The following is an 11,758-nucleotide window of genomic DNA, read 5'->3' as shown; positions in this document are numbered from 1 at the left end:
AGACTTTGTCTCACCTACTTTGGTCATGTTGTCAGAGGGGACCATTCATGACCAGAGGATGTCATCCTTGGTAAGGTGGAGGGTCAAAGAAAGAGGGGAAGGCCTTTGATGAGATGGATTGACATGGTGGCTGTGACAGTGGGCTCAAGTATAGCAAGGATCATGGAGCTGGTTGGGATCAGGCGGTGTTTCGTTCTGCTGTGCATGGGGTCACTATGAGTCCGAAGCGACTTGACAGCACTTAACAACAACACAATGTACATATGCCAACAAATTAGATAACTCAGATGAAATTGAAATGTACCTAGAAACACATAAACTGCCTAAATTGACTCAAGAGGAAATAGAATATCTCAACAGACCTATAAAATGTGAAGAGATTCACTCAGTAATAAAAAACCTCACAATCAGAAAAAAAGTTCTGGCTATATGGTATCACTGGGGAACTCCACCAAACATTGATAAAAGAAGTGACCCCAATCCATAAGTTCTTCCAAAAAAATAGAAGAGGGAGCACGTCCTAATGCATTATTTTAGAGCAGCATTACCCTGATAACTGCAGCCAGGCAAGACACTGTAAGAAAAGAAAACTATAGATCAACTTCCCTTATGAGTATAGATGCAAAAATCCACAAAGAACTGTAGCAAATTGAATCCAATACCATATTAAAAAGTTTATACATCATGATCAAAGGGATTTATTCTAGGAATGCAAACATTAGAAAATCAATTTAACATTAGAAAATCAATGTAATATACCATGTTAAAAAAACAAAGGGAAAGAATCACATGATCATCTCAGTTGACACAGAAAAGGCATTTGAGGAAATCTAATACCCTTTCTTGATAAAAACACTCAACAAACCAGGAATAGAAGGGACATTCCTCAATATGATAAAAGGCATTTATAAAAAACCCATAACTAACATCATACTCAATGGAGAAAGACTGAGAGAATTCCCTTAATATTAGGATCAAGGCATAGATCCTGCTGTCACCAGTGCTATTCACTATTGTACTGGAAGTCATCGCTAGAGCAGTTATTCAAGAAAAAGAAATTAAAGATACTGAAGTTGAGAAAGAAGAAGTAAAACTATGCTGTTTGCATATGACATCTATATATAGGAAATCCCAAAGAATCTGTAAGAAAACTATTAAAGCTATTAAATCAGTTCAACAAAGTGGTAGGGTACAAGGTCAACATAATAAAAATTGGTTGGGTTTCTGTACACCAGCAGTGGACAATCTGAAAAGCAAATTAAGAGAAAAATTCCATTTGCAGTAGAATCAAAAAGAATAAAATACCCATGAGTAAATTTAACCATGCAGGCAAAAGACTAAAACTATAAAATGTTGCCAAAATAAATCAGAAATCTAAAGAGAATCTATGTTCATGAATTGAAAGAATTAATATTAACATGACAGTATTACCCAAAGTCATCTATAGATTCAGTACAAACCCAGTCAACATTCCAGCCTTTCAAGAAATGGAAAAAAATAATCATCAAATTTATATGGAATTGTAAGAGGCCAAATTGTAAGACTACCAGAGCAGTCTTGAAAAAGAATAACAAAGTAGGAATATGCACACTTCCCTATTTCAAAGCGTACTATACACAGTACACAGTCAAAGCAGTTTGGTACTTGTATAATGAGAGACATACCAGTGAAATAAAATTGAGTGCCCAGAAGTAAACCCATACATACATCTATGGTCAGTTGATTTTGACATGGGTAAGAAATTCGTGCAAGGGAAAAGAATACTCCCTTCAATAATGGGACAATTGGATCTCTACATGCAGAAGAATGAAACTGGACGCATATCTCATACCAAAAATTAACTCAAAATGGATCAACAACCTTAATGTAAGAACTGAAACCATAAAACTCTTAAAATAAAACATAGAGTTAATACTTTGGGACTTAGTTTTCAACAATGGTTTCTTAGATAATGACACGTGTACAAGTAATAAAAGACAAAATAGATAAATGAAACTTCATCAAAATTAAAAACATTTTTGTCAGCTGAAAATAGACATATCATATGATGATCCAGCAGACCTACTACTAGGTATATATCCTAGAGAAATAAGAGCCATGACACAAACAGATATATGCATACCCATGTTCATTGCAGCACTATTCACAATAGCAAAAAGAAGAAACAACCTAAATAAAAATAATCAGGGAAGGTCTCACCCAAAAGGGTGACATTTAAGGAAACTCCTGAAGATAGTCATGGAGTGAGCCTTAGTGTTGGGGGGAGGGAATCACTGGTGTGCCAGGCAAGGGGAAAAAAAAACAAAAAACAAAAAAACCGTCTTCGTGTTAAAGGACTTTATCAACAAGATAAAGAAGCAACCTACAAAATGGGAAAGTATTTGGAATCCATATATCTGATAAGTGTTTAATATCCAGAATATATAAAGAATTTCTACAGCTCAATGACAAAAAGACAGACAACCCAATCAATAAATAGACAAAGTCTTGACTAGGCATTTCACCAAAGAAAATGTATAAAAGGCTAATAAACACATGAAAAGATCTTTAATGTCTTTAGGTAAATGCAAATCAAAACCACAGTGAGACACCACTTCACCCCCCACTAGCATGCCTATTGTCAGGAAAACAAAACAAGTGTTGACAAGGATGTGGGGAAATTGGAATCCTCATTCATTACTAGTGTGCTTATGAAATAGTATAGTTGCTATAGAAAATAGTTTGGTGGTTCCTCAAAAAGTTAAACACAAAATCACCATATGACTCAGCAATTCCACTCCTACCTATATTCCCAAAAGACTTGAAAGCAGGGTCTTCATTGCTGTATTATTCACAATAACTGAAAAGTAGAAATAACTTAAGTGCCTATTGACAATAAAGGGATAAACAAAATGTATATACATATAATGGAATATTACTCAGCTATAAAGAGAAATGAAATTCTCGTAGATGGATACTATCACATGGATGCAGGTTGCCCAGTATTCCTTCCAAGGAGTGGCTGGCTGGTGGATTTGAACTGCCAGCCTTCTGGTTAGCAGTCACATGCCTTAGGCACTATGCCACCAGAGCTCCTTAGAAAACATTATGCTGAGTAAAATAAATACAAACACAAAATGACAAATATTGTATGATTCCATTTATATAAAGCGTCTATAAAAGGAAAATACATAAAGACCAAAGCTTATTAGTGATTCTCAGGAGCAGAGGGATATGGAAAGGGGGAGGTATTGCTTAAGGAGCATTTAGTTTCTTTTAAGGGTGATATAAAAATTTGGAAACAGATGGTGATGGTTGTATTACATGTTGAATGTAATTAATATCACTGAATTGTACAATTGAAATGGCAATTGTTTTCTTATGTACATCTTACCATGATAAAATTCAAAAGTTAAAAAACTTTTTATAAGCTTAAATATAAAATCTATACTTCACTCAATTATAAAATTATGATTAAAACTTGATTTTGTAAAACCAGGATAATAAAACTCTATACCCCAAAGGGCTGTTGTGTGAAGTAAGTTTTTTAGAAAGTGTTAGAGTAGTGCCTAATACTCACTGAGGATTAATTGCTATTGATATCCTCATGTTCATCATTATTCCCTTAATTTCAAACCCTCTCTACATAATACTGCTCTTCTGAAGATGTAACATACAAGTCTTAGCATCCTACTAAATGGAATTTTTACCTTGGTGATTCATTATAAAACTCAGTTCCAGCAGTGGAGAGGGGGTTGTAGCAGTCAGTGATCTCATCCAGGTACATATTACTCAGCTTTTATGGGTAGAGATTGTATAGATCTGTGTTGCCTAAAGTTTAATACTTTAGCACCTTCACTAGAGTTCAACCCCAAGCTGAACTGAATCCTTCCAAATCAATTCCTACTCATAGTGACCCTTTCAGATAGCAGCTGAGCACTCAACCAGTGTGCCACCAGGGCACCTTATGAGTCACTAGAGTTAACCAGTGTTTAATATTTAGATTTCAGAGTCCTACCTTGCCTATGGAATCAGCATCTCCAGGGGTAGAACTTAGAAATTTGATTTTTATACATATTAAAGTTTGAGAACCACTGGTCTCAACTACTCTCACCACATCATTGATGCTCTATCATTGGCATAATCAACCTTTTGCTGAACTCACGGAACAGTACTAATGTGAGCATATTGCATGTTTTGGTAGCGTAGTGCCTAAGGCACTTGACTGCTAACCAGAAGGCTGGTGGTTCAAACCTACCAGCCACTCCTCGCTAGGAAGATGGGGCAATCTACTTCCGTAGTGATACAGCCTCAGAAACCCAAGGAGGGGTCGCTATGAGTCGGGTCTGACTCGATGGCACATAACAACAACAACAACAACAGATGAAACCCAAATCTAATGACTGGATTTAGTTTCTCAGGGAGTCTTGACTATGTTTTAAAGCAGAGTCACAGGTCTTCACATTTTATTTTAACAGGATACTTCTTTCACTAAACCAATGGCTCTTGAATTGATTGTGATTCATGGTGATCCCATGTATGTCAGAGTAGAACTGTGGTATATTTTAATGGATGGTTTTTCAAAGTAGATTGCCAGGCCTTTCTTTGAGGTGCCTATTGGAGGGCTCAAACCACCAACCTTTTGGTTAGTAGTCAAGTGCATTAACCGTTTGCACCAACTAGGGACTTCTACTTCTGAAATTGTTGTTGTTATGTACTGTTGAGTTGGACTCGACTCATAGTGACCCCTCCTTGGGTTTCCGAGGCCGTATCTACAGAAGTAGATTGCTCAACCTTCCTTCCGAGGAGTGGCTGGTGGGTTTGAAACACCAGCCTTCTGGTTAGCAGTCAAGTGCCTTAGACATTATGCTACCAGAGTCCTTCTGTTTTGCAAATTTTCACAGACTTTCTTACCTTTTGTAATTCTATTTTGTTTGATGACTCTTGTTGGTGTTGCTGAATTTAGAAAATGATATATTTTTTCACTTGATTTTGTATTGATTAGCTTGTTGGTATTATTTGAAAGCTATTATTCTTAAATCCTCAGTCTTAAGGACTATGTTTAGCTAAAACCAAATCATTACCTTTTTCTTTTAAAATTATTTAAAGAATGGTGAATTATTAATCATATAGGTTGGAATAGTATCACTATCATTTCCTTCAGGATCCCCTTCCTCACTTAGACCTATTTTCCTTCTCATTAAGGTCTCATCCAGTATTATAATAAAAACAAAAACAAAAACAGTTGCCATCGAGTAGATTCTGACTTAGTGTCAAAGACAACAGCGAAGTACGCAATACTGTGTCCTTCTCAAGCAAAGAGCTTATCACCTTGGGCGTATGTGATTAATTAGAAATTAAAAAATCTCATTGTTTCAGAATTCTATGTATTATTTGTTACTTTTTCAAAATCTACTATTCTTTATATTGATCTTTTTACTTAGAATAAGTATGCTACATTTTTTAGGATAATTGAAAAGTTCTTTAAATACAGTCTTTTGAACCTATGATTTGTCCCTACATGTTTTTTAATTGAAAGCATTCTACTTACTAATTATATAAGCTGTGGAAAGGAAAATGTCTTGGTACATGAAGAACATCACTATTATTTGTAATATGGAAGCATGTTTGTACAGCTTTGGAATCTTTTAATGCCCAAGAACAAGTTGAAGGCTAGAATCTCCAAGCAGTGGGCTGACATTGGTTTCCAGGGTGATGATCCCAAGACAGACTTCAGAGGCATGGGCATACTTGGACTAATCAATCTTGTGTAAGTGAAAATAAACTTTCTTTTCTTCTCTAAATGGAATTACCTATACTCTTCCATCTGATTAAATTGTGATCGTAATTAGTGTAGTTTTTTCATATTATCTCTGAATTTTAATAGCTGCAGTGCTATAAGTACAAATGAAGACACTCGGAATGCATTTCATATGTGTGTGTGACTTCTTTACTTACCAATACTTTTCCTCTTCATTTCTGTTTCTGGCCTCCTTCTGATGCCTCTCAAAGAGGTATATATACTTTTTCTTACTATTTTCACTCTCTTGCCTTTTCTCTCCTGGTTTCCTGATTCCATTTTGGGGACTATAACCAGATAAGATGATAATAAAATCTCTTCACACTTCTGTGACAACTGATCTAAATCGCTGACTTTTCAGACTATGAACTCTCCTTTTTCTTTAATTCTATGTGTAACCACATATATAAAATCCCAAAAAATAACTCCACTCAGAATTGATAGCTGAAACTGGTCTAGAAAATAAACTGGAAGATTAATTTTCTCCTATAATATATTCTAGTGTTTGGATCTGTCTCTGAATTGTAATCTACAGACTATAAAATACCTACAATGGAAAATCTAATTGTTAACACTTTGGATAATACTTACTGTGAAGCAATTAGTCTTGAAATTGAGCTAAATCAGGTTAATATTGAGAAAAAATATTTAGGTCTGTATGGATTAGGCTAATTTTGGGGGAAAGAGAGACAATAAGGTAGGATTTCAAAATGTAAATATTTTTCTAACTATAAAAGTATTTAATTTTCTGTAATACCTAAATTTTATGAGTGTGAAAGTTCCCTGTAATTCTACCTCCCAGAGATAAAGCACAGAATTATTTACAAATAATAATAATTACAAAAAATCATATTACCAATTTTTGACTTTGATAAGCAGAAACCTGCATTTGGAATTTAAGTAGAATAAATGCAGTTTGTTTCTATTTGGACAAATTATAAACTATTTTAAAATTCTTTTTCAGGACACATGGATCTTTTGTTCATAGTTTTAAAGGTCATGTTTCTTCTTGTCATTTTTAAACTACTAATTTTATGTCAAGAAACATTGCTATTTGAACTGACTCACTTTTGGTTGAACCCATGCTAATCTGTTATTTCCTTTTTTAACTTTTGCTGAGTAACCTTGCTTTTGGCTCTTTTCCTCAGAAATCAAGATTTCTAAGTATCTGCCAGAAGAGAATTCAATTTAGCTTAAAGTTTAAATAATTTAATAGAATCTGACTTTAGACTGGAGTAAGGGATTCCAGTAGCACTTTAAATGACTTACAGATATTTTCTCCTATTTAAAGCTAGTATCGAAAAATGACCAGGATTCAAATATATTAGTAATTATTTGATTGGCAACAATACACAAGTAATCCCCAACTTAAGACAACTCCATCATACATTGGTTCTGATTAAGTCAAATACCACGTCTTTTTTTGGTTTTCATTATTATTGCCTTTTATTATCAGTATCTTTATAAATCCAATCTTTATTTGTCTTTGGGGTTGAAAACATTACATATAAACTGACAGATATGATAAGATCAGAAAATTATGTACTACAACATTGTATATCATACATACTGTTGACAGTAAGTAACCTGGGAGCTCTGGTGGTATAGTGCCTACGGCATTTGACTGCTAACCAGAAGGCTGGTGGTTCAAACCCACCAGCCACTCCTCAGAAGGAAGGTTGGGCAATCTACTTCTGTAGAGATACTGCCTCGGAAGCCCAAGGAGGGGTCTGACTCGACAGCAGTGGGTAATGGGTGCTGACAGTAACCCAAACCAAACCCACTGCCACTGAGTGGTTTATGACTCATACCAGCCCTGTAAGACAGTAGAACTGCCCCCATAGGCTTCCAAGGCTGTGCATCTTTATGGGAGCTGCATGCCACATCTTTCTTACACAGAGCAGCTGATGTACAAAAAAAAAAAAAAAAAGTAAGTGGTTCATCAAGGACTCATTGTACTAGAAATGGTAGGAAACATAGAATTAGCTTGGATTCCTCTATAATGATACTTGTTGTCCTGTATATGCAGTTTTAGGATCAAATAAAAGTCAACGAATGGGGCAAGCTGTTAAAATGGAAATGTATAGTATAAATAATGTACAGTAAAAATAGAGGAGAGAATTTATTATGAATCACTCTATAAATTTTAGTGATCCTGCCCTCTGAGTAAACAGTGGAAATCCACTTTTTATTTGAACTCTTATCCTCACATAAACATCCAGTCAGTCATTATACATGTTCATGTGTATGATTATTAGTGATCCAGAGGTTTCAACACAAGATTTTTCTCTATCTTTAAGATCAGGAGGAGCTCTAGTGGCACAGTGGTTAAGGCATTTAGCTGCTAACCAAAAGGTCAACAGTTTCAACCCACTAGTTGCTCTGTGGGAGAAAGATGAGGCAGTCTGCTTCTGTAAAGATTTACAGCCTTGGAAAGCCTATGGGAGCAGTTCTACTCTGTCTTCTAGGGTTGCTATGAGTCAGAATCGACTCCATGGCAGTGGATTTGGTTTGGTTTGGTTTAAGATCAAGAAGATTGCTTTAGTAACATGCCAAAAGAATGTATGGTCCTTCATGTAGTACTTTATAGTTTCTCTTATACTTGCTAATATTGTTATGGCCACATACATACACACAACACACACACACCCATATACAAATACTTGGCCATAAGGAGAAGTGAAGTCCTGGTACATGCCAAAACATGGATGAACGGTGAAAACATTATGCAGAGTGAATTAAGTTGATTTCAAAAGGACAAATAGTGTATGGTCTCATTAATATAAAGTACTTAAAATAGGCACATATAGAGATCAGAGTTTAGTAGTGATTACCAGGGGTAGGTGGGAAGGAGAATTACTGTTTAGGAAACATTGAGTTACTGTTTATGAGAATGGAAAATTAGGCAAGGGATATTTGTAATAGTTGCATGACATGATTTAATTGATCTCACTGAACTGTAAACATGAAAAATGTCTTGGCGAATGTTTTACAACAATACAACAAAAAAAAGTATGTAGAAAGTCTCTTTATAGGTAACTTACTTGTTAAAATAGTTTACTCCTACCAAGGATCTATGACCTCTAGTAGATGGGCCTGATAGATCTGAATTAAATTTTGATTCAGAAGCATTTATGAGTCACTGAAGTGATTTAGATGGACATCAGGATAATTGTGGCAATAGACTAGGACCATCATTTTTACCATCCTTTTTTAAACTGCTTCTGGATATCTTGAATGTTGAAGGACATATGGTTATTTCATTATTTTTCTTAAACTCTTAGGTATTTCAGTGAAAATTACACCACTGCTGCTCATCAGATTCTGTCCCGCTCAAATCATCCTACATTAGGGTAAGATGGGTGTGTATTAAAGAAACTGATCTCTTAAATTTCAGATGATTATCATTAGATCATTTGAATACTTTCCAAGGTATTTTTTCTTAAATGATATTATTTAATAAGAACCTAACACAGGATATTACATGATTTATTATTTTTAACACTAAATGTGATTGTGAACCAAATTTGTATGTTTTTCAATATATTTTTATCATAGATTAAAATAGAGATAAGAACCTTTATAACATTTTTTGTGAGAAATAGATTAAAAATAAGAATAGGAAATAGCTTTGAAATAGGAATAAGAAAGTGGAATATATATAGCTTTGAAAACTGAAAGTGCAGATTGAGGTCATATTAGCTTTATAATTTTTATTTTAGTTTTATATTCTGATGATAACATTAGATCATAAATTCTCTGACAATGGAGGGAGAAATAGATTATTCAGTGTATTTTAGAGTTTTTTTTTTTTATTTAGTTTCAGATACTCATGTGAACAGAGCTTTATTTTTATTTCTTAGATTATCCCCAGAAAATTAGTAGCCTTTAAAGAACAGTATTTTTGTATCCATTCTAGTGTATTTTTCTTAATTTATAGAGATTATCATAAAATCAATACTGTGTTAGATACAGAACAAAGTATTTCACCAATTGCTTGCATAATTTTAAATTTATCTTATGAGCCATTTGGCTAGCTGGTATAACTGGTAATGTTTCTGACATAGGTATTCTTATGCAATAGTTGGAATCAATCTTACAGAGATGGCTTATAGCTTGCTGAAGAATGAAGCTTTGAAGTTTTATCTCTACAACTTGGTTCCTGGTATACCAACTATGGAACACTTTCATCAGTTTTACTGTGAGTATTAATGCTAATATTGTGAGTTAAAACCAGATATTTCTAAAAGAACTTTTACACCATTAGAAAGATACATAGTTTTGTTGTGTATATTATCAACAACAAAATAAACTTTTAAAAAATAAAAAAAGATACGTAGTTTAACACCTCTGTCAAGTATATAATTTATGTTTGTCAGTTTACTATTTAGCAAATTATGAAACATAGGAAAATAATGGAAGATGAGTCCCCAAGAGTATTTTGTATTTTAGTTTCTATATTTGCTAATTAAAAAAAAAACTGAGGCAATTTTTTTCACATGTATGCAAATTTAGGATTTGTGTAGTTTTTCTTTGTGTCCTTTTTCCAGTCAACTAAAAAAAAATGAATTTTATCTCTTGAATACAGGTTAATAAATTCTGTTGAGTCAAAGATAGACCATTTATAGATTATTTTGTTACTATTTAAGGAAATATAATTCAAAAGAACTTTTCACCCCAATTTTCATGACTACTTTCCCTTGTAGTAAGTTGGGGGTGCTTATTGTCTGTTCCTAAAGCAGTCATTATTAACACTTTTCCTATAACTTTTATTGTAATGATATTTAAACACTGACGGTTTAATTGAATAAATCCCATTTTGAAATATTGCTCAGAAGAATTCAAATTTAGTTTACCTTCAGTCTTGTTCCTTGATCTTTTTGTATCTTTAGAATGCCATTTGCATTAAGTAAATGGCCAAATTTTAACTTCTCCAACTCTACTGTTGAAGCTATTATTCAAGACTCCCGTTCCCTCAGCTCCCTGATTTACTTAATTCTTAATTCCAGTTTTATCTACATCATAATTTTTCATTGGGTGCTCTGATGGCATAGTGCCTAAGGTATTTGACTGCTAACCAGAAGGTTGGGAGTTCAAACACACCAGCCATTCCTCAGAAGGAAGACTGGGCAATCTACTTCCATAGAGATACTGCCTTGGAAACCCAAAGACTATGAGTTTGGTTTTTTTTTTTGGTTACTTTTGCCTTATGTTTGTCTACTTCTCATCCCCATTGTAACTGCACTAATTCAGACCTTTGTTATTGGATTACTATGATAGCCTTTTAAATAGTCTCTCTATTATGACCCCGTTCAAATTTTTCTCCACATTAGAAATCTAGTTATTTAAAATCTCATCATTTTACTATACTGCCTAAATCCCCATTACAAGACTGTATTATCCAGACCTTAATAATCTCTCCAGACACATCTTTTGCCACATACTTACTCTCCATACTATAATTTAGTCATATTGATTTTCCTTTCTATACTTTCTCTTGCCTCTGGACCTTCTGACATGATATTCAATCAGCCTGGACACTTTCCTTTATTTCCAGGTGATGCTACTGATCCTTGAAATCTTAGTTTCTCTGGAAGGTCTTATCAGAGACTTTGTTCCTTCAGTTATCCATTTCTTTCCTCATTATTCATCTCTGCTTATCTATTTGACTTTCTTCCAGACTGTAGCCTACCTCTGTAACTCTCATTCATTCATTCACTTGCTGTATGCCAAATGCTGTTCTGGGCACTGAAAATAAAGTGAAAAATAAGGCAAAGTCCCTATATTCATGGAGCTTTCATATTCAATAACACTATAAAATTTTACCAGGTGTCATTGCACTCCAAATACCACCCCATATCTCTATTATTTATTTATTTATTTAATTGTGATTTGGGTGAAGATTTACAGAGCAGATTCGCTTTCCATACAGCAGTTCACATATACTTTGTCTCATGTCATTGACCACAGTTTACCACA

At 34.1% G+C, this 11,758-nt stretch overlaps 1 protein-coding gene across 1 annotated transcript in view; it reads left to right on the top strand.

Moving 5' to 3' along the window:
• ELMOD2 (ELMO domain containing 2) overlaps positions 1–11,758 on the top strand; it is a 48,588-nt gene that overhangs the window by 29,534 nt on the left and 7,296 nt on the right. The window contains exons 5-7 of the mRNA XM_007941204.2: positions 5,616–5,749; positions 9,064–9,132; positions 9,847–9,980. Coding sequence (XP_007939395.1) covers positions 5,616–5,749; positions 9,064–9,132; positions 9,847–9,980 — 337 coding nt within the window. The remainder of the gene's footprint in view (positions 1–5,615; positions 5,750–9,063; positions 9,133–9,846; positions 9,981–11,758) is intronic.

This window comes from Orycteropus afer, unplaced genomic scaffold, assembly GCF_000298275.1.
Source record: "Orycteropus afer afer isolate SDZICR_OR568_19922 unplaced genomic scaffold, OryAfe1.0 scaffold00076, whole genome shotgun sequence".
Lineage (NCBI taxonomy): Eukaryota > Metazoa > Chordata > Mammalia > Tubulidentata > Orycteropodidae > Orycteropus > Orycteropus afer.
This window is presented reverse-complemented; position numbering and strand designations above follow the sequence as displayed.